This window comes from Globicephala melas, chromosome 15, assembly GCF_963455315.2.
Source record: "Globicephala melas chromosome 15, mGloMel1.2, whole genome shotgun sequence".
Classification (NCBI taxonomy): domain Eukaryota; kingdom Metazoa; phylum Chordata; class Mammalia; order Artiodactyla; family Delphinidae; genus Globicephala; species Globicephala melas.
This window is the reverse complement of record NC_083328.1, coordinates 33887398-33913722: the sequence shown is the minus strand read 5'-3', so window position 1 is coordinate 33913722 and position 26325 is coordinate 33887398. Positions and strand designations below refer to the sequence as shown.

At 52.5% G+C, this 26325-nt stretch overlaps 2 protein-coding genes across 6 annotated transcripts; one reads left to right on the top strand and one right to left on the bottom strand.

The window, feature by feature from the left end:
- The first annotated feature begins 831 nt into the window (after positions 1–831).
- ALG1 (ALG1 chitobiosyldiphosphodolichol beta-mannosyltransferase) lies at positions 832–13874 on the top strand. Of its 3 annotated transcripts, XM_030883884.2 has the most exons (13): positions 832–1057; positions 1992–2069; positions 2179–2282; positions 4328–4476; positions 5954–6043; positions 6381–6491; positions 7241–7362; positions 7545–7583; positions 7905–7964; positions 8715–8825; positions 9952–10066; positions 10967–11042; positions 12155–13874. In XM_030883884.2, the coding sequence occupies exons 1-13, from the start codon at positions 856–858 to the stop codon at positions 12284–12286; spliced, it is 1389 nt and encodes a 462-aa protein (XP_030739744.1). In that variant the 5' UTR covers positions 832–855; the 3' UTR covers positions 12287–13874. The 3 variants fall into 3 exon arrangements, with proteins under 3 accessions (XP_030739744.1, XP_060140413.1, XP_060140412.1); XM_060284430.1 differs by lacking the exon at positions 832–1057 and having other exon boundaries at positions 2053–2069; positions 4314–4476; XM_060284429.1 differs by lacking the exons at positions 832–1057; positions 1992–2069 and adding an exon at positions 2809–2980 and having other exon boundaries at positions 4314–4476.
- Positions 12792–26314, bottom strand: EEF2KMT (eukaryotic elongation factor 2 lysine methyltransferase). Of its 3 annotated transcripts, XM_030883888.3 has the most exons (8): positions 26156–26314; positions 24242–24304; positions 22268–22348; positions 21340–21441; positions 16790–16923; positions 16411–16706; positions 14954–15103; positions 12795–13235 (listed from the first exon to the last, which is right to left on the bottom strand). In XM_030883888.3, exons 1-8 carry the CDS (start codon positions 26249–26251, stop codon positions 13135–13137), a joined length of 1023 nt encoding a protein of 340 aa, XP_030739748.1. In that variant the 5' UTR covers positions 26252–26314; the 3' UTR covers positions 12795–13134. The 3 variants fall into 3 exon arrangements, with proteins under 3 accessions (XP_030739749.1, XP_060140415.1, XP_030739748.1); XM_030883889.3 differs by lacking the exon at positions 21340–21441 and having other exon boundaries at positions 12792–13235; XM_060284432.2 differs by lacking the exons at positions 21340–21441; positions 22268–22348 and having other exon boundaries at positions 12793–13235.
- Positions 26315–26325: the final 11 nt, after the last annotated feature.

Here is a 26325-nt window from a genome sequence, read left to right as displayed (position 1 = left end):
GCGCTGTCACATAGATCCACACAGAACTCTTTAGTGTGGTTACTTTGGGAGGTGAGACAGGAGGGTCAGTGGGGAAATTTTCCTTTCTTACTATGAATACTTAAAATCGTTCTGGTTTTTAGTTCCTTCATTGTCCTTCTCTCTCTCTGTCTCTATTTTTTCCTTTTTTTTTTTTTGGCTGTGCCACGCTGCTTGTGGGATCTTCATTCCCCTGCCAAGGATTGAACTCCGGCTCTCGGCAGTGAAAGTGCAGAGTCCTAACCACTGGACTTCCAGGGAACTCCCTCTTTCTCTTTATATTTTAAATGTTTTATTCAAGTACAACATACATCCTGAAAAATGAATAAGTTTGCTTTTTGATGAATTTTCCCAAATGGACCACACCCACCTTACCAGCACCCAGATCAAGAAACAGACCATGACACCCCCACCAGCTCTCCACTGCCCCCTCCCACTCACTCCCCGACCCTCCAAGGCAGGTCACCCCTCTAACTTCTAACAGTAAAGAGTAGTTTTGATTTACATAATGGAATCAGCCAGTATGCACTCTGGCTGGTCTCTTTTCTCAACATTATGCTTATGCGTTTCATTCAAATTGTTATCTCACTATATTTTAAATTATTTTAGAACTTTGAAGAAAAAAATGTTCCTAGATCCCTACATAGTAACAGCTTTACCTTAATACCACTAAACCTCCGCTCCCAGGTTGGAGGTTCGCGGGCCCCGGCTTAGGGAACAGGGAACCACGTCCCCGCCTCCCTTCTCTCCACCCACCTAGGAGGCTCGGTCTGCGGCTGCGGACAGCCGGCACAGCCGGCGGGAGCGCGGTCACGTGACGGTTGCCGGCCCGCCAAGATGGCGGCTTCCTGCGTGGTCCTGCTGGCGCTGGCCCTGACGCTGCTGCTGCTGGTGGCGTGGAAGCGCTGGCGGTGGGGGCGCGCGGCCCGCCACGTGATTGTCGTGGTGCTGGGCGACGTGGGCCGCAGTCCCCGCATGCAGTATCACGCACTGTCGTTGGCCAAGTGCGGCTTCTCCGTGACCTTCTTGGGGTTCTGCAGTGAGTGCCCCGGGGGCCTGGGAGGGAGGCTGCTCTCTCAGCCTTTGACCCTCGGCTTTGACCGCCCCACGGGGGCCGAGGCGGGGACGCCCCTTTACCCTCTCCTCCGTCGGGCAGCTCTCCGAGGTTGGACGAGCCGGGTTGTGGCCTGGACAGCGGTTGCCAGGTTTCTGCCCAGCCTCTGCTGGGTGGGTCCCTGGGAACAGTCAGCATTAATCGAGCTCCTGCCATATGCCAGGACTGTGCTAAGCTAAATGAACTCAGTGCATAGTCTCACTTATTCCTAGTAAGTGGAAAGATGGACTGGAACCCGGGTGGATGTGATCCCAGGGCAAGTGCTGGTAAGCACATCTCTGAGGCTTCTTTTGTCAGGCAGTGTCTGAGAAGACAGGCAACTTGTCTCCTCTCCGTTCCTCACCCTCAGCGCAGAACTCTGCAGGCAGGAGGTATTTCGTTTTCGCAGGATGTCCAGCGTTTTTCTCTCAGTGTGCAGGGGCAGGGGTGTCTGCTCCTCCATCTTCCCCCACTGTGACATCTTTAGAAGGTAGCTCTATCCCATATCAGGGGAAAAAAGGAATAGCACTGGTTGCCTCTGGTCCCTGTTTAGAGTCTGCTACCCCAGGGTGAGGGGCTGGAGTGAGACTTCCTAGGGGTCTCCCTATGGTGTGATAATTCCACCATCCAGGGAATCTAGGTCAGCTTGAGTGCCTACTATGTGCCAGGCATTGTGCTAAGTAAAAATGGATAAGATTCCAGCCCTCCCTCTGTGGGTGGTCTAGTGGAATCTGGACAAGAACTGGCCTCATTCTCTGTTCTGGCTACTGAGGAACAGAGAACAGGGAACACTCTCCCCTATTCACCCTGTGGGGCGGGGATCATCTGACTTTAAATTAGATCATCTTCTCCAGCACATTAAAAGGGACATTCTTTTCAGCCTCCAAACCCCACGATGAGCTCTTGCAGAGCGACAGAATTCAGATTGTGAGTCTGACAGAACTTCAGAGACTTGCAGGTAGGAAGCAGTCAACTCCCGATATCTCTGAATCTGTGTGTGTGTGGGGGGAGGATCTGCAAATTGCCAAGAACTCCTTTACTAGTGATGGCTGTATTCTGACTTGCAGTTGGGCCCCATATTCTCCAGTATGGAGTCAAAGTTGTGTTTCAGGCAGTGCACTTGCTGTGGAAGTTGATGTGCAGGAAGCCAGCAGCTTACATCTTTCTCCAGGTACGTGTCAGCTCCACCTCCCGCTGTGAGAACCACTGTTTTAACAGTTTTCTTTACTTTCCAGTTTTAAAAAATGTACAGATTGGTAAATGCATATTCACATGTGTGTGTATAAACTTTTAAAAACATGAGTAGGAGCCTATGGTATGTGTCCATTCTATTTATGGTACTCATCCCTTCTGTTTTTCAGTGTTTTACAGATAGTCTTATTTTGTACTTGTTACATATCTAAGTGTTTTACATGCATTATCTCATTTAATTCTTCACAACAATCCTGAGAAGTAGGTTCTTGTGTTACCTACACTTAGAGATGAGGGAACCTAGACTCAGAGAGGCTCTGTAAGTAACCGATTGTCACACAGCTAGGAAGTGCTGGAGTCAGGATTTGAACCAGGTTGTCACTCTAGTTCTGGAGTTCCACTCTTAACCTCTTACCTTGACTGCTTTTTAACGTAGAGAAGCTCCTTTTTTTTTTTTTTTTCTGCGGTACGCGGGTCTCTCACTGTTGTGGCCTCTCCTGTTGCAGAGCACAGGCTCCGGACGCACAGGCTCAGCAGCCATGGCTCACGGGCCTAGCCGCTCCGCGGCATGTGAGATCTTCCCGGACCGGGGCACGAACCCGTGTCCCGTGCATCGGCAGGCAGACTCTCAACCACTGCGCCACCAGGGAAGCCCTCCTTCTTTTAATTGACTGTATTGTATCCTGATATGAGATGTATCCTAATGTATTCATTTAGTCTCATCTTAATGAGCACTCAGATTCCTCCTGATTTTTTTTTTTTTTTTTTGCGGTACGCGGGCCTCTCACTGTTGTGGCCTCTCCCGTTGCGGAGCACAGGCTCCGGATGCGCAGGCTCAGCGGCCATAGCTCATGGGCCCAGCCGCTCCACGGCATGTGGGATCTTCCCGGACTGGGGCATGAACCCGTGTCCCCTGCATTGGCAGGCGGACTCTCAACCACTGCGCCACCAGGGAAGCCCTTCCTGATTTTTTTTTTTTTTTTTTGCCGTACGCGGGCCTCTCACTGTTGTGGCCTCTCCCATTGCGGAGCACAGGCTCCGGACGTGCAGACTCAGCGGCCACGGCTCGCGGGCCCAGCCGCTCCGCGGCATGTGGGATCTTCCCGGACCGGGGCACGAACCCACGTCCCCTGCATCGGCAGGCGGACTCTCAACAACTGCGCCACCAGGGAAGCCCCCTTCCTGATTTTTTTAACCTAAAAATTAAAAAAAAAATAATTTATTTATATTTATTTATTTTTTTTGGCTGCATTGGGTCTTCATTGCTGCTCAGAGGCTTTCTCTAGTTGCGGTAAGCGGGGGCTACTCTTCGTTGCAGTGTGTGGGCCTCTCATCGCAGTGGCTTCTCTTGTTGTGGAGCATGGGCTCTATGGGCTCTAGAGCGCAGGCTCAGTAGTTGTGGCGCACGGGCTTAGTTGCTCCGTGGCATGTGGAATTTTCCCGGACCAGGGCTCGAACCTGTCTCCCCTGCATTGGCAGGTGGATTCTCAACCACTGCACCACCAGGGAAGCCCTTTACTTTTAAAATTGTATGGTGAAGAGTATCAGTGAACATATGTCTTTTGCATGGGTTCTGTTTCTTCCTTGGGATAAATTCCTAGGACGGGAAGTGATTGGTCAGAGTCCATGCACTTTAAAAATGTTGTGATGTGTTACTGGATAGTCCTAGAGTAAGGTTGGGTCAATTTATCCCCCACCTAACAGGGAAGCCTCTTCCCCCCATCCTCACCACCACCAGGTATCATTAGGTGTTTTAGAGTTTCCATTCTGATAGGTGAAAAATGGTACCTCCTTGTTCCATTTTTTGTTTCCTTGAATATCAGTGATCTTGGACTTATCAGGTTGGTCAATTTTCTTTTATGACTGTTTATACCTCTTGGTGAGGAAGAGGGTCTTTCTTCTGCTTATCGATTATCAAGAGCTCTGTAAAGATAATTGACTCTTTGCCACGTACGTTATTTTTACTTGGTTTATTCTTGACCGTGGTCTGGTTTCCTTCTCTTCCTTCAAGTCTCTCTTTCCCAGAACCCTCCGGGCCTGCCCGCCATTGCCGTGTGCTGGTTTGCAGGCTGCCTTTGTGGGAGCAAGCTCGTCATTGACTGGCACAACTACGGCTACTCCATTATGGGTCTGGTGCACGGCCCCGGCCACCCCCTTGTTCTGCTGGCCAAGTGGTGAGAGTCTGGGATGAGGGTGCCGACATTGTCCCCAAACTGTGGTGGGAAGAAGGGCCGGTGCGGAGACCCAGGGAAGCTGATTCCTGTGTGCCCTGTGGGGGTGAGGGCAAGGCTGGGGAGTTGGACTGACGCTGGTGACAAGTGATAGAAACAGGCCTGAGCAAAGGAGGGCATTTGTTGGCCCATGAAACTGAAAAGTCCTGAGAAATGGCTGACTTTGAGCTCAAAAAAGGTGTCATCAGGACCCCTCTCATGTCTCTCCACACTTCCTCCTAGAGGTATTTCTTAGGCTCTGGAAGCCCCTCGCTCTCATCCCCACCCCACCAGGCTCAGTGGAGAGAGCAGGCCTGTGGTTGGCTCCTGCTCACCTGGCGTCCTCTGACGCCCTCTGAGCCTGGGGGGCTTCAGTACCCCGTTGTCTCAGGCTTGGGACAAGTGCTCCACTGGAGAGCTGGGGTCCCAGATGAACCCGTACCAGATACCCAAATTGAAACTGGGGACTGCTGCTGGCAGATGGGGACGTGGGTCACAGTCTGCTGCAGCTGATGAGACAGGGAGAGGGAAGAAGGGCCTTGGGAGCAGGTTGGACCTGGAGGAGGAAGCAATGTTGTGTTCTGAGTCCGAGTTATACCATCTGCCTCGGTGTGGACTTGCAGCCTCAAGCCGTTGGCCGGCTGTGGCGTTTCCCCTGATGGGTCATTCGTGGGTGGTGGTCTCAGCAGCAGTCAGTGAGCGCTTGCTGCATGCCAGGCCTCAGGCCAAGCCTTTATCCCATTCAGACTCCAGTGCTGCCCAGCAAGGGTGTCCTGTGATCGCTGTCTTTTTACAAACCAGGAAACCGAGAGCCCTCATGTCACTTGCCACACAGCTAATACATGTGAGCTCCACAATTCCATCCCAGGCAGTCCAGCTCCAGAGCTTTCTCTGCATCCTGAGTGAGGAACAGGCCGTGGTACCTACACACGCGAAATAACCCTGTTCATTTCCAGTTCTTTTTCAGTCCTGCCCTGTCACCAGGGCTCAAGTCTCTGTTTGGAGCTAATCTGTTGATAACGCCTTTCTAGCATTTGCTAAACTCCCTTTGTAACCCATTGGGAGTGAGCCTCAGCCCCACAGCCTTTGCAGGGAATAGTGCAGTGTGGCTGAGATTTAATAACAAGATTTTATTGTATTTCTCCTTCATTTTATGGCAAGAGAGACTGGATTTTCCATTCTGTAGTGATATATGGTTTCTCTTGAAAGTAATTGTATTTAAGCTGAAAAGCAATCTGATTTAAAGAAAGGTGTGCGGGAGGTAATAGTACAGGTGGTAGAACTCTGTGCAAACATGGGGAAGGTGCCTCGCCAGTGACCTGATTTGGGAGATCCCAGCTCTGCGGCCTCTTCTGTATCATAAAGTGTTGAGTCCCATGGGGCTGGGGTGGTGGTTCCTGGCCCAGAGAGCTCTGGGCTGACCACTGATATGTCTTTTCAGGTATGAGACGCTCTGTGGACGCCTGTCCCACCTGAACCTGTGTGTGACCAATGCGATGCGGGAAGACCTGGCAGAGAACTGGGGCATCAAGTAGGGGCGTTGGGAAACGAGGGGTCCCTCCCAGCGCCGTTGACTCCCAGCTGCTGTGTCATGTTGCAAGGCATTGGGAGCTCCCAGGGTTCCGGGAGGTGGTTACTGGTTTGGGGAGGCTGAGGGAGGAGGAAGCTAGAGTTTCTTTCCCAGCCAGCCAGATGGTCCAGGAAGTGTTCATGTTAGAAATTCTCTCTGTGCTTCTCCAAGTAATTCTAAAGCTTATTGTTGAGACTTGGATACCTAAGCACCCTTCTTCTTCTGGATACTTCTGGGTCTTATGTTCCTTAGGCCTTTCTTCGCCCCTCCCTAGAGCCCCCCAATGATCTCTTTGCAGAGCTGTGACTGTCTACGACAAGCCAGCATCTTTCTTTAAAGAGACGCCTTTGGACCTGCAACACCAGCTCTTTATGAAGCTGAGCCGCACCTACTCTGCATTCAGGGCCTGGTAAGTCTGCTGTCTTCAGCTTTCAGCTGCCTTGTTTTATGCTCGCTGCTGACCTGGAGATCTAATCCAGGGGATGGCAAACTATGGCTGCAGGCCTGCTGCCTGTTTCTGTAAATAAAGTTTTATTGGAACACAGCACGTTCATTCATTTACATGTTGTCCTTGGCTGGTTCCACACTACAAGAGCAGAGCTGGGCTTTGCAATGGACACCGTATGGCTCCCCAAAGCCTACAGTGTTTACTCTTTGGCCCTTTAAGGAAGTGTTTGCCCTGTACTAGGCTGTGGGTGTCCTTACCCTCCTGCCAGTGGTTCCTGACCACATGGCGGGGTCTGTGCATCTATGTGTTCTCTGGGCATCTCCCAGGGGTAAGGAGAGCCCTTCTGAGCGGCTCTCCATACAGCTGGTCTTTGTTCTTCTCAGTAATGTGGGGGCAGTTGGAGGGGTCACAGCGTCCTCGTCTTAAGTCTAGGGGATGATTAGAACAGTAAGCCCTGTGAAGGCAGGGGCTGAGTCGGCCTTGTCTGCTGTTGCGACCTCAGCACCTAGCAACACATAAATACAGATAAGAGAGAAAGCAAGGTGCAGGTCTGTGCCCAAGGCCTTGGGTGGTAGGGCCACCTGGTGGCTCTGACGTGGCTGCACCCCAACAACTGGGAGCCTGCGGGCCTCACTCTGGTGGGAGAATGGCCGTTCTCGGGCCCAAGGGCCTGCTCTGTGGCAGCTCATGGGCTCTCTCTGCTCCTTCAGTTCAGAACCCTTGGACTCGGGCATGGAGAGGTCGGCCTTCACGGAGCGGGATGCCCAGAGTGGAACAGTGACCTGCCTTCCTGGGCGGCCGGCCCTTTTGGTCAGCAGCACGAGCTGGACAGGTCTCAGGACCCGCCCGGGCGCTTGGGGCTTGTATGAGCACCTGGATGAGCCTGTGTTCTCGCCGCTGCTAGGCGTGCACCCCACATGTATTTGGGGCCTCGATGAGAAAGGGGAGCACATTGAGCTGGGTGGGGAGGCATCTAGAAACTGGCCCGTGACACTCGGTTCTCTTTTCCCGTAGAGGATGAAGACTTCTCCATCCTGTTGGCAGCATTAGAAAGTAGGTGTATGGCTGTGACCAGGAGCTGGGCCTGTCGGGGGCTGCTGAGCTGCAGGATGCTCACCTGGCCTTGCGTGATGTCCTTGGCAGAGTGTTCCTGACCCCAGGGCCAGGGCCACTGGGTGGAGGTGGCAGGCGTGAGTCCCCTTTTGGGTCAGTGAGTGACCAGCCTAGCTCTGAATTGCCACCTCCAGGAGAAGGGATTGCATGGTTGGGAGCAGTGCTCCCTCCTCCTCTCCCTTCCCCCATCCCCTCGCATCAGCCCCTCACTCACCCGACTACATGATCTTGGTTATCATATATTTATTTTCCTAAACACAGAGTTCGAACAGCTGATCGACGATGGAGAAAGCCTCCCTCCTCTGGTCTGTGTTATAACAGGTACCCACCTGGGACCATCCCTGTTCCTGTATCAAACGGGGCAGTGGAGGCATGTCAGGCCTGTGATGTTTGTTGTCTCGTTAATTCTCACCCCAACTCTGTGATGTATGGTTTTCTACACCAGCTTGACGGGGAGGCTGAGGCTCAGAAGGGCTTCGTGGCAGAGCATGGAGTCTAGATTTCAATCTCAGATAGCGTGACCTCAGAGATTCTGAGCTTTCTACTTCACAGTGGTTTCCACGTATCTTTTTTTTTTTAAAAATGAGAGTCTGCTCTCCAATGTCAAACTGTTTCCAAAGGAGCCGGGTGAAGAGAGAGAGGCAGAGGAGATTTGGTTGGAGGAGGAGGGTCCTCAGCCAGCTGCCCCACCTTGGACACTCCTCTCCTCCAGGCCCTTGGACGCCCAGGGGCGGCAGGAGCCCACTGCTCATGCTGTGCCACCTGGGGATCTGGGCGGGGCACAGGGGCAGTCTGTGTGAGAAGCTGTATTGGTGGGCACTCTGGTGCCTGGCCAGAGTTTATCCTGGCTGTGTTCCCAGCCCAAGGCCTGCTGGGGGAACGGCCATGGCCTCAGCAGTCGAGGTGCACACCCCTTGGGGGTCGTTTCTGGAAGGGGTCTGGATAGGGGCCTGATTGGAGCTGCTGCCTGTGGGCCTTCTGCTCACACCCTTGCAGGGGCTTCTCAGGCCTGGGGCTGGGGGACAGGGCCAGACGTGGGCCCAGTGCAGTGACTCCGGTTTTCTCTGTAAGGCAAAGGGCCTCTGAAGGAGTATTACAGCCGCCTCATCTGCCAGAAGCATTTCCAGCACATCCAGGTCTGTACCCCATGGCTGGAGGCCGAGGACTACCCCTTGCTTCTAGGTAAGAGGCCTGCAGGGGGAGGGCTGGGGTTTATAAGGGAGAACCTGAGGGCAGGGGACAGAGTTTTTCTGAAGAGGGCCAGATAATGAATGTTTTACCAGGTTCTTTTGCATATTCTTTGTTTTTTTAACCCTTTAATGATTTCAAGCCATTGTCTACTCAGGGGCCCTACACATGTAGGTCTCAGGCTGGGATGGGCCCTGGCTGGATTCTGGGAGAACGAGGCTGTTTCCTGGTGTGCCACCTCCCTGCCTGTTTGCCAAGGTTACGTCAGAGTGCTCTTGGCCTCCACGGCCTCCACTCACCCTGCTCTTCCCTTGGGCAGAAGGGCTGGGCGGGGCTTGGGTTGGGGTCAATTCCCAAGTCTGGGAGGTACAGAGACCACGAGGTAAACAGTGTGGACTCTCCAAGTGTGAAGGGGCAGCCCTCCCTTCTCTTGCGTTGTTGATCCCTCGGGGAGGGCTTATTGGCTGGGTGCCTATAGGTCTCAGCAGCCACTAAGCTGTCTGCGGAGTGGGAGGCGGGGAGCCTTTGTAGGCAGGAGCTCCAGCGGCACTGAGTGATGTACGGTTGCTTCCTTGGCTTTATATTCACAGCGACAGCTGGTTTTCTGTTGGGTCTGCTTTGGGTTCTTTTTCTAATTATTGTGATAAAATACACATAACAAAATTTGCCATTTTAACCATTTTTCCATTTTTAAGTGTATGCAATTGAGTGGCATTAATTACACTCACAGTGTTTTGCAGTCACCGCCACTGTCTCTTGCCAAAACATTTTCATCACCCCAAGCAGAAACTCAGAACCCATTAAGCAATCATTGCTGCGGCTTCTTTTAAAATACAGCGTGGTTAAGGAGAAAAAGGGGGTCAGTTTAAAGAAAAACATTGGTGACGGGCAGGTCATTTTCAGAAAGGGCCGAGAGGCCAGGAGCGGCAGGTGGGAAGCACCTCCGTGTCCCAGCCTCCTGCCAGGCTGCTTGGCCAACCCCAGGCAGTCGTACGTGGGGTTGGGGACTTTATCACCCCCTTCCCACTCCTCCCCGCAGGCCTCGGTCCACAGTCCTGCAGGATGTGTGGTCACCGGGCGCACAGCCAGAGCTGATGGCCCCCTCATCCTCGCCCTGCAGGGTCTGCAGACCTGGGCGTCTGCCTACACCGGTCCTCCAGTGGCCTGGACCTGCCCATGAAGGTGGTGGACATGTTCGGGTGCTGCCTGCCTGTGTGTGCCGTGAACTTCCAGTGGTAGGAGCGGAAACCCAGTCCTCCCAGGGTTAGGTTATCAAATCAGCAGCTTGGGGGGAACCAGCAGAATTGCCCGGGAAAGCTTCCTGGAGGGCTCCACCTCCCCATCTGTGCAGCTCTGCCACCCAGAGGGAGCAGGAGCCCTCTGGTCCCTGTGGGCGGGCTGGGCCCCACCAGACAGGGTGGCTTCCAGTTAGAGCTCGTGTTGAATAAAAATTGGAGTCTTAAGTACTCTACTTGGGGGCTTGTGCTCACAGGGTGCAATGGTGGCTGGAATTGCCCGCACAGCCCACATGGACTTATTTCTCTCTCTGTCCCTTTAGTCTGAGCTCATGTAGTTGTGTTCGAATCAGTTGAATGAGTGTATTTCTGTCTCCGCTCTTCCTGGCAAAGATGGGCAGGAGAGGGCATTTGGAGACGGTAGTGTTAGAAAAGGTTCTAGAAACAGTGGCCCCACCATGAGCTGAGGAGCCAGCTTCTGAATGGGAAATCCAGGATGTTGGAGCCCGGGTTCAGATAGTGTTGGGATCAACCCCCTGATCACCTCTGAGCCTGCCTCCAACAGGGCTGCCTTTTACCTGGTTTCTCTGCTGTGGAATTAAGAAAAAAAAGGCAGAACTTACTAAGAACGTTCTCACTGAAGAGAGCATGTAGCACAAAAAGTCCACATACCCCTTTACTGTCCCTCCTTCCCCAAATTGGTTTGGATTTTTAATGTGTATCCTGCCAGGTCTTTTTTCTATTCAGATGCCAAATCTAAGAACAGGCTTCCTGAAACCAGACTGTTCCTGCCTCCAGCTTAGCCTGCGGGTGGGGTGGAATTGGGGGGGAGCAGGTGGGCACCTTGGGTTCTGTATCTCCTCCAGGCAGCTCTCAGACCTCCCCTGATTCTCTCTGCAGCTTACACGAGCTTGTGAAACACGAGGAAAATGGCCTGGTCTTCGAGGACTCAGAGGAGCTGGCAGCTCAGCTGCAGGTAGCGTGTCTGCTCCCACACTGCGGCTTGCAGGGTTTTGGAGATTCCTTGTTCCTGCAGCTGGGTGGGTGGCCCTGGGCTGTGTATGGGTGAGCGGGCAGCGGTCTCATTGGCTGGGCCCCATTGGGCCCCGGAGGGATCAGGGCTCGCCCCACCTGCCGTCTGGGTTTATGGAGCTCACACCACACAATGATGCTAGAGCCAGGTGGACTGTGCCATTTAGGGGGTGATTGGATCTGAGAAGGGAGAGTGAGGAGCGAGGGAGCTTCCTGGACTGGCCTTATGAGATGGGTGGGCATCTTCAAAGGATACTTCTTTCTTACTACAAATTACAAAAAGTAACACGTCATCATTCTTGATCATTGAGACCAAGGGCAACAGACTTTGGAAGGGCTCAGAAAAAAACATTTTAGACTTTGCCATAGTCTCTGTCAGAACTACTCAACCCTGTTGTAACGTGAAAGCATCCACAATCTGTGGATGAAGGGGTGTGGCTATGTTCCAATAAAACTTTATTTACAAAGACAGGCGGAGGGCTGCATGCAGCCCACAGGCTGGCGTCTGCAGACACCTTAGTTTAGCAGAGCTGGAAAGAATGCAGGCATCACCTAGTTCTCAGTACGTGGGCAGGACAGTGCTGGGTAGAGGCCAGCTCTTGGTGGAAGGAACAGCAGAGCATTGCAGAGGCAGAGGCGGGGGGCTGCCGGCAGAGCATGGGGTGTGGATGGTGAACACTGCAGCTTGGCTGTGCCGTCAGGTCGGAGCAGAGCAGGAGATAGAGTGTAGCTGGGCCATGAAGGCTCCCCTGTGCCTGGTGAGGGAGGGGGGCTTGCTGGGTCAGGGACATTGGGGTCAGAGCTGTTGAGAAGGGTTAGTTAGCCAGGCCTGATGTGGAAGCTGGGCCAGAGCGGGAGTCCCGTTGGAGACCCCAGGACGCTGGTGGTGGTTCTGGAAGTGCGGTGAAGGAGGGAGGGTTTTGGCAGAATGACTGTCCTGGCAGCTGGGCTTGGGGTGCAGCAGGAGCCTGGGCTGCTGGGAAGGAGGAGGGGCAGCTTGGGGTGGAACCTGGGGTGGGGGCAGGAAGCAGTGATGAGGTAGTTCTGGTCTTCTAGATGCTTTTCTCAAAGTTTCCTGATCCTGCTGGCAAACTGAACCAGTTCTGCAAGAACCTCCGGGAGTCAGAGCAGCTTCGATGGGATGAGAGCTGGAAGCGGACAGTGCTCCCTTTGATTACGGACACGTGACCCCTCGGGCCAACGACTGAAACTCCTGAGGTGTCCTGTGCTGGACATCATAGAGAGACCCTCAAGCTGACACCCCTCCTTACCTTTCATCTTCCTCCCCAGGAGCTGGCCCACACTCCCCTCCTCACAGCCGCCACTGCTGGCCAGTCCCTGGGCAGACTCTGTAGATCAGCGCCTCCTGGTGGATGGAAGCTGAAAGGCTGGCAGTGGGCACTGCCTGGGGAATGAAGTTAACTTTTAATAATCAGGAGTTTTTGTTGACCAGGAAGCTGGCTTAGCCTGCTTTCATCTTTGGAGGCGCTGAATCCCTTCTCTCTTTTCTCTTCCTGTCTTATGAGTCTTTCTTTCCCCCAGTTTATGACTTTTCTGTTACTTGTGTCGTCTTGAACATCTCTGCATCCTTGTTTTGTCTCCTGGTGTCTGCCTTTCCCAGAATTGCTTGGTTGTGTCCCTAATATTTTGATTCCTGCCTTGAAAACAGACTTTGCAGCCCACCGCCCTGCAAGGGCAGTCAGATGTGCCACGTGTGCAGCGGGCTTGGCTCCGTGAGGGATTTGCGTCCAGGTTGGGGGGAACATACTTGGTTTGTTTTTTTATTTGCGCGAATGAAATGCTTATCTCTGAGCCAAAAATTTCATTTCTGATTTATGGTGATTTTCTTAAGGACTAAGCCAGCTGGCAGAGAGGGGTCTACACGCTTGAACAGTTTATATTTTATTCGAACAGTTTGTGGTTCCCGATTCAGAATTTAACATTCTTCAAACATTCAAGTCCAGTGCAAGTTTTATCACATTCTTTCCAGAACAGTGATTTAATTTTCACATTATTCTTCAAAACCATTTATAAATCTACAGCATTAGTTTCAGAATTGCCATCTCCGAGTGCTCTTCGTAGGGAAACAGTTTCTGGTCGTGACGAGGCACTTCTTCCCACGGGATTCCAGCCCGGCCTGGAGACAGAACGTATGCGTCTCAGGATGTGGGGTTTGGGGATGGGACACCACCCTATCAGTGTGGGGCTTTGGGATAGGCCTGGGGGTGTGGGGGGTACAGACTACAGATTTCCAGGCCCCATCCAGACACCTGGAATCAGCCTCCAGGGGTGGGACCAGGAATCCCATTTGTAAGCAGCTCACAGCAGCCAGGTTTGCTGCGTCTGCCCACTGGGCCGTGTGCATCCCTGGAAAGTCATGGCCCCGTCTGGGTCCTCCATCCTGTTACCGGGCACAGCTCAGTAGGAGCTGAGGTTTGAACCCACGTCTGCCTGACAGCTCAGCCTGGTGCCTTCAGAGGCTGGACCTGTATCAGAGGGGCTCACGTCCTCTGTGTAAGCACAGATGTCTGACGAGCCCCTGGCAAGAATTGTTTTGTCATCAGTTTTTTAGGAATGAAAAATTAGTATTTATAAGAATAAAATACTAGACATACAGTGTATAAGTGTCATGATACTACCGTCCGGGTATAACATGTTAATAATAATGTTAATTGGTGTGTATGGAGTTTCCCCATATGTGTATTAACATGACAGTTATTTTTTAAAATAAAAATGAGCTTAAAAAATGAGTTTATACTGTATATGCTGTTTAGCACTCAGCTTTCTTAAAATACAGCGTGGATATTTTTTCACATAAGCATCTGAAGGACTTCGTTATTTCTCGAGGCTGAACACCCGCTGTCAGTGGGACACGCTGTACAGGAGTGGGCGCTGGTCCTCTCTGTCAGCAGAGGCAGCTGTGGGAGAGCTTTGTTTGGGGGGTGGGGGATTGGGGCAAGCACAGGGCTCTGCACTGCTGCCCAGTCATGTGTGGGAAACCCTGATCAGGCCTGGCTCGTGGTGAGGACTGCAGAGTGGGGGTCATGGGGTGGGGGGTGGAGAGTGGGGGCCAGCTGCCTGGCTTCAGTCCATGGGTGCCTGGGTGATTACTCAGCTGCCCTGCACCCTGGTGTTTTCACAGGTGGGACAGAGGATGGCAGCAGCCCCCCCCACAGGTGCTAGAGGGGCTGACGCAGGTCAGGTCTGAGAACAGTGCCCGCCTGCAGCAGTGGCAACTCAGGCAGACCCCACCCCCTTCTCTAAAGCATCCCTCACTCTTCCATTTACTATGTGCTTGATCTAGTAACAGCAGCTGCCGTTTTCCCGAGCACACCCTTCGTGCCAGCCCTGTTCCACCTCTGAGGTGGATGTTTCTGCTGTACAATGAATGAAGACCTGGAGAGGGGTGGCCCAGCTCCACCTGGGACCCACCTCCAGAGCCTGCACCTGACTGCTGTGTGGCCAGAACTCATCTACCCTGACACCAGCTGGCATCCACCATCCTTTCCATTTTACAGGCAAGAAAACTGAGGCCTGAAGTCTCTGAAAACCTGCCCTAAACACACAGTAGGACTGCTGGTCTCAGACTTCTGAGATCACTGCGTCAGCCATCTCCTCCCCAGAGCACCAACTCCCTGGCCCTGGCTCCTCTGCTGACCTCCTGGGTGGAGGGTGGGGGGTCGTTGGCCCAGCACATTGTGGTCTGGGGCTTCCTGGCTTGTCTCCAGGGCCCCATTCTTTTACTTTCCTGATTTCTGCCTCCCTGGAGTCCTGTGTGTGGCCAGTGCAGTGGCCCTGCAGGCCTGGGTGGCAGCCCCTCAGAGCCAGCAGCCCAGCCAGGGGCCCGGGGCTCACCCAGCTCCGTGGTGAACAGCTGACATGTCTCCGGGTTGCGGATGGTGAAGGCAACGTAGGCGTCAGGAACCCGCTGGTCCTTCTGGCAGGCAGAGAGCTTCTGCAGGACCCCGACCAGGGAGAGGACAGTTTCTGGGCAATATAGCACATCTGCGATAAAAACCCCAGGTTACTGGAAGGAGCTCCTCCAGGACCCCAGGATAGAGGCCTCTGGGTTGTGCCGACATGGGCTGCAGTGTGAAGGCCTGGAAAGCAGCAGTTCTATTAGGTTCGTGCTGTTGGACGGTAAGAAAATTACGGGGGTAAAAAGAAAAACCCTTAGCAGAGAAAGCTGCTGAAAGACACTGCAACACATGAAAAATATCCAGGACTCACTGGTGTTCCTTTAAAAGAAAAAATCAATTCTCTGCCTATGGCCTGTTTAGAAGATGCTTAATGAAGCAAACCCTGACTGCCTCAGACTTCTTGTTTCCTTCCTGTGGGGGGCAAGCCCCCTCCCGCCCACCAGCTGGGCCTGCAGGGGTGAGCTGCTTAGCCTCTGTGCTCCAGCCGCTCTGGGCCTGGGTCTCAGGGCCATGGCCAGGCCAGAGCACAGTACCATCGGCCAGATGGGGCTGGGTGAGCGCCGTGGAGGGCAACGGTCCCGTTGGTGCCCACACCATATGCCCCTTCCCTCAGGGGTCCCATCCTTGCACCAGAGTGGGTGGTCCCTCCTTGTGGGACTCGTTTTGAGGACCTAGGACAGAGATACACAGGCAGAGCGCCTTTGGCCTCAGGGACACACAAGCGTGCACGGAGAAGGAAGCAGGTGCTGACAGAGGTGGGGCCACCCAGACCTCCTTCCCCGACCCTCGGCCTGGCCCAGGGCATGCAGAGGAATCAGGATCATGCCGTTCTTTGTGGTCCTGAAAGGACAAGGCTGCTGTGGCCACTTCCACCCCCATCTGAAGACAGGGGGTGTAGGTGGGGCCAGCTCGGCTCCCTTGCTTTGTGGGGCTGCTCTGGCCTATTCATTTAGGTTCTGGATGGCAACTGAGAGGCCTCCCTCAGGCTGCTGGAGAGGGACGTGAAGTCTGTCCGCTGGGTTGTGGCCTGGCTAAGACTGGTCACCCTAGTCTGGTGCCCTGGGGCCTGTTCTGTTCATCGCAGGCCTTGCTGGGAAGAGCTGGTTCCTTTATAGGATGGACCATTAGCGTGGCAGTAGGCATGGCCACTGTCTCAAATGGGAGGGCTGTGGCTTTAGGGCACCCAAGAGGCACGCTCTGTGCTTTGATGTCACCCTGGAGGCCCACACGACCCAAATCCCATCATTCCTCCCACCAGGCAGCACTCACTGGTGGGAGGTGGCTCACTGAAGGTGGCTCACTCACTGGCTGGAAGGTGGTCCCCTTCCCAGCACTGAAAGCCAGGTGGAGCTTCAGGGAGGCCACACTCCAGTGGCCTAAGCTGGGCGGTACCTGCGGCAATGACGATGTCCGGCTGGAAGGCAGCAAGCTGAGGGACCGTCACAACATCCCAGTCCACCCGGGCCACCATCACCCTGGGGCTCTCTGCATCGGCGGTGTCGTGTTCTGGGTGCTGGGCCAGGGCGGCGACATTTGGCTCCAATGAGAGGCCGTTGAGAAGGACGTTCCCTTGGAGCTGCTCGAGGACATGGCTGTGATAGTCGCTGAAGACGTATGCTCTGGGCCGGCACATCTTGCAAATGGCCAGGCCCGTGAGGCCGGCTCCACTGCCAAGCTCTAAGACAGTCCTGCATGACAGGGAGAAGCGGCTGTGTCTGTGATCCCCCTGTGGCAAACCTCCCTGGTGCCCAGCCCTGCACCCCCAGGTCACCTGTGAGCAAAGCCCGCTGGGTTCTCCATGGCCCACTCTGCCAGGTAAAGCGCGGCATTCCACGTGACCAGGCCCGTGGTGCCGTGGGAAATGATGGCCGTGCTCTCGCAGAGTGTGATAGAGTCCCCGGAGGGCTAGGAAGAAACAGGGAGAGAGAATTAATCCAGCAACCAGGGCAGGTGTGGATCACATAAGGAATTAGGATTTGAGTCTAAATGTGATGGGGAGCCACTGGCGGGTTCTGAGCAGGTGACACAACCCTCGTGAGGTCAACGTGTCAGTGGGGACAGAAGAGGGAAGCAACAGGGCACGTGGTAGACCCGAGGACAGTGACCCCAGAGCCCACCTAGGAGGGAACCTGCCTGCTCCGGTAGTGGGGGTGTGAGGGCCCCGAGGCAAGGCCTGAATGGCTACTCGAAACACTTAGAAATGTGTGACAATAACAGAAAACATCATTTCAGGAATAAAGGCTACTCAAAAAAGCATGAGCATAACAACAAACCAAAACATAAAAACAGATAAACCTTAAAGAGAAACAGGAAGTGAAAAGGAGCAAAATTTTAAAAATCAAAAAGAAATTAAGAGATTGTCATGGGTTCAATCGTTTCCCCCCAACATTCATATGCTGAAGTCCTAAGCCCCAGCAACTCAAAATGTGACCTTTTTGGAGATGAGGTCTTTTTTTCCTCCTTTTTTGGCTGCACCGTGCTGCTTGCGGGATCTTAGTTCCCCCGACCAGGGATTGAACCCCTGCCTTTGGCAGTGAAAGCACGGAGTCCTAACCATTGGACCACCAGGGAATTCCTGAGGATGGGGTCTTTATAGAGGGAATCAAGTTAAAATACAGACATAAGGGGACCCTAATCCAATCTGACTGTGTCCTTATACGAATAGGACATTAGGACACACACGCGGGGAGAAGATGGCCATCTGCAGGCTGAGGAGAGGCCTGGAGCACATCATTTCCTCGCAGCCTCAGAAAGAAACAACTCTGTCGACACCTTGATTTTGTACTTATAGCTTCCAGAACTGTGAGATGATAAATTTCTGTTGTTTAAGCCACAAATTTTTAGGTACCTTTCTAATGAAACAAAAGCAAAGAACAAATACTAAAAATTATAATTCAAGAAAGCATTCCTGAGAAAACAAACAGATTTGAAATGAATATTGAAAGAGTATACACTGCACCTGAGGTCACTGACTCAGAACGATCACAACCTCGAGACGTAGTCTAATAGAATTACTGGACTTTAAAGAAAAAAATGCTTTGGCTATCTAAGAGAAAAGGGCATGTGACATAAAAGGGAAAGAAAATTAAATTATCATCAGGCTTTTGCACAATGATGCTTTATGCCAAAGAAAGTGGAGGAATATATTTAAGAGACTCAGGCAGAGAAGATGTGAGTCAAGATTCAAGTAAAAATGGCTCAATCTGTTATCAACATGCAAGAAGTCCGGGAAGGTCCATCCGATGAGCCCTTCTTAAAGAACCTCCTAGAAAATGAACTTGAGACAACCAAAATGGCTACAGAGACATCAATATACGGACCAATACAGAGACTGAAAAGTAACAGACTACGGTATGTGCCTGAGGTCGGTAATGTTTCCACCCGTATCCCTGGACCTGTGATTGTGTTGTGCTTCTTGGCAAAGGGACTCTGAAGATTCATTTAAGGTTACAGAACGTGACATGGGGAAATGATCCTGGATTATCCAAGTGGGCCCGATTTAATCATCAGGGCTGATGTTTGGGAGATGCAGAAGAAAAAGAGGCAGGAGGGATTTGAGGTGGTTGCTGGCTTTGGAATCAAGGGGCCATGAGTCAGGGGGACAGGGCGGCTCCTAGAAGCTGAGAACAATCCTGGGCCAAGAGCCAGGAAGGAAATGGAATCACATTCCTGCAGCTGCAGAAAACGCAATTGTGCCAATGACCTGAAGGGCCTGGAATGGTCCTCCCCCGGGGGCCCAGTCCTACAGATACCCTGATTTTAGCTCTGTGAGACTCAAAGAAGAGTAAGCAGCTGAGCCCAGCAGACTTCTGACCTACAGAACTGGAAGATAGCACATTTATGTTGCTTTGAGCTGCTTAGTTTGTGGTAATACTATGTAACGGCTCTATGATGTCTATGTAGGGAGAATGAGGGTGGCACATATAAAAATTTATGCTGTTTTCAGTAACCACAGTTGGTGTGAGGGATTAGTGCTGTTGTTCTGAGATCGCTGCACGCACGAATAATACGGGATAAGCCAAAGGCAGTTGGGGGATATCCTAACATCATCCCTATGCTCTTGAGAACCAAAATTTCCAGAGCAGAAGAAAGGAGATAGGGATCCAATGCCGAAGAGGCTGAGTGAAAACCCTTCTGATCCTGAATCAGAAACATCGATATGGACTCATGAGGTATTTTCTCTTAAAAAGTATGGATATGTATCTCCACCCATATCCTAGCTCTGTCCACGGAAAGGCCTAGACAGCAGCAATGATCATCCCTAATGCCCAGACTGTGGTCTCTAAATATCATTTCCCACTAAAAGAAACTAGGGCTTCTTGAAGACATGGCTGATTCCAGGTCTGGGGCAGGAAACATACAAGATGAGTCTGGAAAAGCTTGACATAAACTAAAGTAAGAAAACTATGAGGTGATGTCAAAGGACCCAGAAGCCTATTTGAGGGGACTTCCCTGGTGGCGCAATGGTTAAGAATCTGCCTGCCAGTGCAGGGGATACGGGTTTGAGCCATTGTCTGGGAAGACCCCACATGCCGTGGAGCAACTAAGTGCATGCACCACAACTACTGAGCCTGTGCTCTAGAGCCCGCAGGCCACAGCTACTGAGCCCGCGTGCCACAACTACTGAAGCCTGTGCGCCTAGAGCCCGTGCTCCACAACAAGAGAAGCCACTGCAATGAGAAGCCTGCGCACCGCAATGAAGAGTAGCCCCCGCTCGCCACAACTACAGAAAGCCCATGCGTAGCAGTGAAGACCCAATGCAGCCAAAAATAAATAAAATAAAATTACTTAAAAAAAAAAAAAGAAGCCTATTTGAAGTGACTCAAAATAGCACATTTTGAGCTTCAGTAACGATGCGATTTGCAATGGTTTGAACCCCTACTGGGAATGACAGGAAACCAATTCACTATCTTGAAAAGGAAAGAAGTCTGTATTCTGCCTTTCCTCTACTAGCTGTACCAGTAGGTAACCAAATACGGATGAAAGGAGGCACTTCCTTATAAAATTTTTCCAGCTAATGAATGAAAACAAAATGATAGAAAAATCACTGGGACTTCCCTGGTTGTGCAGTGGTTAGGAATCTGCCTGCCAATGCAGGGGACACGGGTTCAAGCCCTGGTCCAGGAAGATCCCACATGCCATGGAGCAACTGAGACTTTGTGCCACAACTACTGAGCCCACGTGCCACAACTACTGAAGCCCGTGTGCCTAGAGCCTGTGCTCCGCAACAAGAGAAGCCACCGCAATGAGAAGACCGCGCACCGCAGCGAAGAGTAGCCCCTGCTCACTGCAACTAGAGAAAAGCCCGTGAGCAGCAACGAAGACCCAACACAGCCATAAATAAACAAATAAATAAATAAATAAGAAAAATCACCTTTTTGCATCCTTCAATGAATTAATGAGTCTAAGCTTTAAGCACCCACAAGTGCTACCATGAAGAGGATAAAAAAGAGATGACGTGACTTCTAGGACCCAGGCTGTTTTCTTGCCAAAGGGGTCAAACAGACAAGAGTCCGAGTGGGCCTGTGAATCCAGCCGCCAATTTTTGGGGGACAGAGGACAGAGGAACAAGCTGAACAGCACCATGTGTGTGCGACAAAAAGCCAGCTTGTGGAAAGCTGTCCAGGCCAAATTGCCAGGAAGAGCTGGGGGGACCTGCGGATGAAGGGAAATTTTGAGCCAGACCTAGTTAATGGGCAAGACTATGCCCAGAGGTGCACATGGCAGTGGTACGACCTCAGTGATTACTCTGAAAGAGCGGGAGGGCTGGGATGGGTCAAATGAGGGCTTTGTGGGCTGGCTGCCCAAGTCCTTGGCTAGATTGGCAGTTACCGTGGTGGCCGCCTTGCAACAATTCGATAATCTAATTCTTTTGCATGGTTTTCTGTGTCTTTGTTTTAAAATAAAAGGTTAAAGAAGAAAGAAAACAAAAACTGTTGTGTGTAGAATGGACTTCTGTGGGGTAAGAAGCCAGGTGACCAGTGAGAAGGCCAAGCACCAGGTCAGCCTGGTGATGGTGGCAGTGGACAGTGGGGAGAGACAGCTGTCCTGTAACATCCATCCATCAAATATTTATTGAGGTCTGAGCGCCAGATCGCTGCTGTGCAATTCATGTGTGTTACCTAATTTAACGCCAGTCACCCCGTAAGACAGGTGTTATTTGTTGAAGTGCTTGGTTTACAGGTGGGGAAACCGAGGCTCAGGAAGGTTAACTGACCTCGTCTAAGACTACAGAGCTGAGGAGTCAGGATTGAAGCCACATGAGGCTGACTGGAGCCTGAATCAACTGTGTGTGTGTGGAGGAGGGCGCATGTCTCCTACCAGCAGGTAGCTCCGGTGGCACTGGGTGGGCTCCTCAGCCGTCAGGACCTCCGCCAACGCCTCGTACAGCTCGTCCAAAGGCTCCGTGTGGATAGCCTCGTGCTGGGGGCGGGCAGGGCGAGAGCTTCAGCAAAAGGATTAAGTTGACCCTCGTGAATCAAACCAAGGTTCCACCTGCTTGCTTTTTTTTTTTTTTGTGGTACGCGGGCCTCTCACTGCTGTGGCCTCTCCCGTTGTGGAGCACAGGCTCTGGACGCGCAGGCTCAGTGGCCATGGCCCACAGGCCCAGCTGCTCCGCGGCATGTGGGATCTTCCCGGACCGGGGCACGAACCCATGTTCCCTGCATCGGCAGGCAGACTCTCAACCACTGCACCACCAGGGAAGCCCCCACCTGTTTGCTTTTACTATGACTTGTAAAAATGGCTGGAGGATTTTCACCAAATTTGGAGGGGAGACTTGGGATGTGATTGACTTAATACAGATCACTTGGTGGGGGGACCTGGGGGACCTCAAAGAGAGGTGTAGAGAGGGTGAGGGTGAGGTGTAGTGTAGGGCAGGAGAAATGGGATATGTGAGAGCTGGCAGGACAGAAGGAGAAGGTGGCATTTCCCACATTCAGGGGTTCCTGGTAGGAGTGGGAAGGTTCCATGGGGGACCAGGACCACAGAGATGCAGCCACTGCTGGAGACCCCTCAAAGCACAGAGGAAGTACCCTGGCCCCTCCTTTCCTCCCTCCCTCCATGGCTTCTCATTGGTGGAACTCAGCTGGGAGCAGTTGCCCAGGGAGCCCCCTGCTACACGGGGATCTGTAGAGCAGGCAAAGAGTATGGGATGGATCTGGGCTCCAACAGGCAAAGCCCACGTTTGGAGAGCCAGCCAAGTCCTAGATGCTGCCTGGTTACCAGATGGCCAGTGCCCATCACTGACCTTTCTGATGAGCTCTGAGAGAAAACTCCAGGCATACTTCACTGAGGGTGGATGCTTCATGCACAGAGGATGCTTCACGGTCTGTGACGAGGAACACAGTGTGGGTTGCTGGAGAGACTCCGCCTTAAGTCTCCCATGAGCTTCAAGTGAATACAGGGCAAACCCCAGTTATCCGATTCCTGGAATTCTGGCCCTGGGTGACCCTTATGCATCTGAAAGAGTTTAACATATAAGCCCTTTCCTAAAAATATTTCTCCACTACAGTGGCACAGACCATGGCAGTGTTTCTAATGCCCTTTCTGGGCAGGAACATAGGGCATACAGACTCAGGCTAACACCCTGCTGTAGGCTGAATATTTGTGTCCACTCTACATTCACATGTTGACTCTAACACCCACTGAGATGATATCAGGAGGTGGGGCCTTTGGGGCGTGATTAGGTTATGAGGGTAAAGCCCCCATAAATGGGATTAGTGTCCTTATAAAAGAGACCCCAGAGAGCTCCCTTGCCCCTTCTGTCATCTGAGGACATAGCCAAGAAGACAGCGTCTTTGGACCAGGAAGTGGGACCACACAACACACTGAATCTCCTGGTACCTTGATCTTGGACTTCACAGCCTCCAGAACTGTGAGAAATAAATTCCTGTTGTTCACAAGCCACCCAGTCTGTGGGGTTCTGTTATAGCAGGACTAAGACATCTCCCTTCCCAGAGCAGCCAGCAGGAACTAGAGTTTGTAGTGAGGACAAATGTGGGACTGTCTGGCTCCATGGAAGGGGTGAGAGCTCCAAATGGTATGACAAGGCAGATTCAGCACCTGCCCTCTTGGAGATCACACCCCCGGTGGGGTGCTGCGCTGACCAGGACAGAGGAAGGTGGGGACTCTGCCTGGGATGTAGTGGAGAGGGATGGGGGCTCTGAGGGCAACACTTCGGCTGAAGCTGAGAGAAGCAGAGAGCAGGGGAATGAGTTCCAGGCAGCTGGGTAGCTTGTGCAGGCCCCCACCTGGCATTTTGGGAGGGAGGGCAGGGGACGGGAACAGTGAGAGTAGGGCCTGTGTCACATGGGACCTGCTGGCTGGAGGGATGTGATTTTACTCAAGGGCCACAAAATGTCCACACAACTCTTCAGGGGCTTGGCGGGTGTTAGGTTTTAACCTTGGGGTGAAAAATCAGAGCAGACTGCATGACAATGGCCTCAGAGAGGTCTGAGCTCACAGTCCTGAACTGCTGGATCTCCTGGGAATCTTCCCTAGCTTGTGCATCTTCTCGACACGGTGGTCAGATGGATACTCTTGGTTCACCCTCCAGACAGGAATTCTGACCCTGGGCTCTTTGGACAGGACCAGTGGTTGGAGGGGTGTGTATGATTCCCATGCATTTGTACACAAAATGTACTCTTCTGGAGCATTTTTTCCTTGGGGTAGTGTCCACACCTTTGGGTTTTCAGAAGGATTCATGACCCGTAAGAGGGTAGAGAGCCCGGATGCACTGTGATGTACACCTGACCCACATGGCCAGGGGCAGGCAGAGTGGGACAGGCCGGGCAGAGTGGTGGTCCCTCCTCTACCCACACCCAGATGCACCTTAGAGTCCAAACCCCACCTACAAAAAGCAAGGGCCCATCCACAACTAGAAAAGACACACTGGTGGGCAAGACTTGCCTGCTTCTTTTCCCCTTAAACGTTAAAAAAAAAAAGTCTCTGAGCAGCTAGCAAATGCTAGAAGATGTTCCTACAGCTGTCATCTCCACTTTCTCTGTGGACGGTTTAAAAAAACATCCCCCAGGTTCCCTCCTCTCATGCAGCTTGTTGTATATTCTGATGTCTTTATCTAAGAAAACAAAAGAGCCGGAGCTGTCTGAGGTACTCACACCCAGATGCAGCGTCTTTCTTTTTAAAGGATACGTGTGCACCTGTTACGTCTTCATGGGCAAATCAGGCCACTGATGCGTGCCAGTGATTCTGTGATTCTTACCTTCTGCAAAATATCCAGCAGCAGCTCAGTACCTGATGAGTCCCTTAATTTCTCTTCTAGGCTCTATTCAAAGAGAGAGGGGGAAGAGAAAGAAATCTCAAGGGCATTATCACAGGAACATTAAACATGCAATGGGACATGTTGGCAAAGTGCTAAGTGATCTCTCCCCAGGGACCTGGGGCCAAATGATGTGGAAGGCACAGGCAGCTGAAAGCCTGACCTTGAGAAGTTCCGGGTTACACCTGGATGAGTCAGAGAAAGAACATCAGAAGACAGACTCTTGGTTTGCATTAGCCCTGGCAGCTTAGCCTTGCCTGGGTCACAGACCAGCTCTGTGGCTGAACTAGAATTACAGGGGGAGCCACAGCATTAACACCTGGTGGGCAACCTGAAACCTTTCCACGGCAGGATGGCTGCTTCACTGTTCAGGTCCCGGCTCCTGTCACCTCCTTGGAAGGCCTTCCCGACTCTCCTAAATTGATGCATTTCCCTGTTTTATTGACTTTCCAGCCACCATCATCTCCCCGTGTTTTCTTGCTTATTCATTTACTTGTTTATTCTCTGGCTCTCCCATCTAATCAGGGCTTTGTCTGTATTCTGCTGATACTGGTGCCTGGCTTGTGGAAGGCATTCTGTAAACATTCGTTGACAGAATAAAAAGTACTAGCTAACACATATTCATGTAATCCTGACAACAGCCCTATGAGGTTAAGCATCATTATACCCCCATTTTACTAATAAGAATATAAAGGCACAGAGAGACGAAGTCACTTGCCCAAGGTCACACAGCTTGTGTGGGGTGGGGCAGGGCCAGAATTCAAAGCAGGTTGTCTGTCTCCCAGGTCTGAGTGCTCCAATGCTGCTGTCAACTTCTTTTCTAGTCAAACCAATGGTAAGAACAGTTCTCACCACATGGGTGCTGTGGGTGAGCCTAAGTGAGCACTTAGCATGGGACTGGTGCAGAGTAAGCACTCACTCATGAACAATTATAGTCGATATGAATTGGGCCCAATGGATGCTGTCATGAAAGTTTAAATTTGGGGTTAAAAAATGTACACATTCCTTTCTGACGGGAAATGATCTCCCAGAATGCTAAATGGTTTATGTCAATGAAACACAAATGACTAACCTCCACTCTTAAGATGGGGCAGACCTGGGGAGGAATATATGTTCAAACTGAGTCATCCCAGTGGGTTCACCGCACTTGAATTATGGATTATAAAGGACGCAGCGTCATTAGAGCCCTGGACTTGGCAGAAAGAAGCTGCTGCCTCGGCCATGCGCCTCTGTGTGAATGGCAGGTCCCCAGGGCAGGGAAGTGAGCTTTCGTCTCTTTCCTGGACTGTTTTGTACCTCCCTGTCTCTTCCATCAGCTGCCTCTGAGACGGCTTTGTCCAATGCTGCTGACACAGATGAGAACACCCAGGCCTGAGGGGTCTGTGACCTGCTCGCTGAGTTCAACGCAGCGTGGTCTCCCGCTGCCCTGAGGACGTGGGCTGTTTAAATGAGCAGCAGCAGCTGTTACCCAATGGCCAGGATAATAACTGGCTAAAAAAAGGCACAAACTGTCCATGACCTTAAAAACCCAGCGAAAAAAGGAGTTGGGAGGAAACCCCGCATTCCTTCAATTCGTGGGACTCGGTCTGCAGAGACAGCGGAGGGCGGGAAGGGCCCAGGGGAGGACGGAGCTGGGGGCTGAGCGCAGGGTGGGCCCAAGGGTGCTGAGGTGGACCTCCTGCTCCCCGCCGCCAGCCCGCGCTGGCCCCAGCGATGCCCGGGGAACCGGACGTGATGCCGGGGCCCGCGAGGGAGCAGAGGCCGCCGCGTGGCGGGGCGAGCAGGGGTGAGCCCGGAGCCCCGCTCCACCGCGACCCCGGCGCCCCCCACCCGCCTTCCGCGCTCCCCACCGCCCACCTGCCAGGGGAAAGAGCTCAGGGCGCGCGCCGCCAAGAAGCGGCGCTCGAAACTTCGCAGCAGGGGCGCAGCCTCAGCGCTATCCTCAGGCGCCATGGCGGGGCGGGGACGGGCCCCGGCGTTGCCCGAGAGAAGCGGAGAGCTGGGCTGCGCCGGGAGGCGGCCCGAGG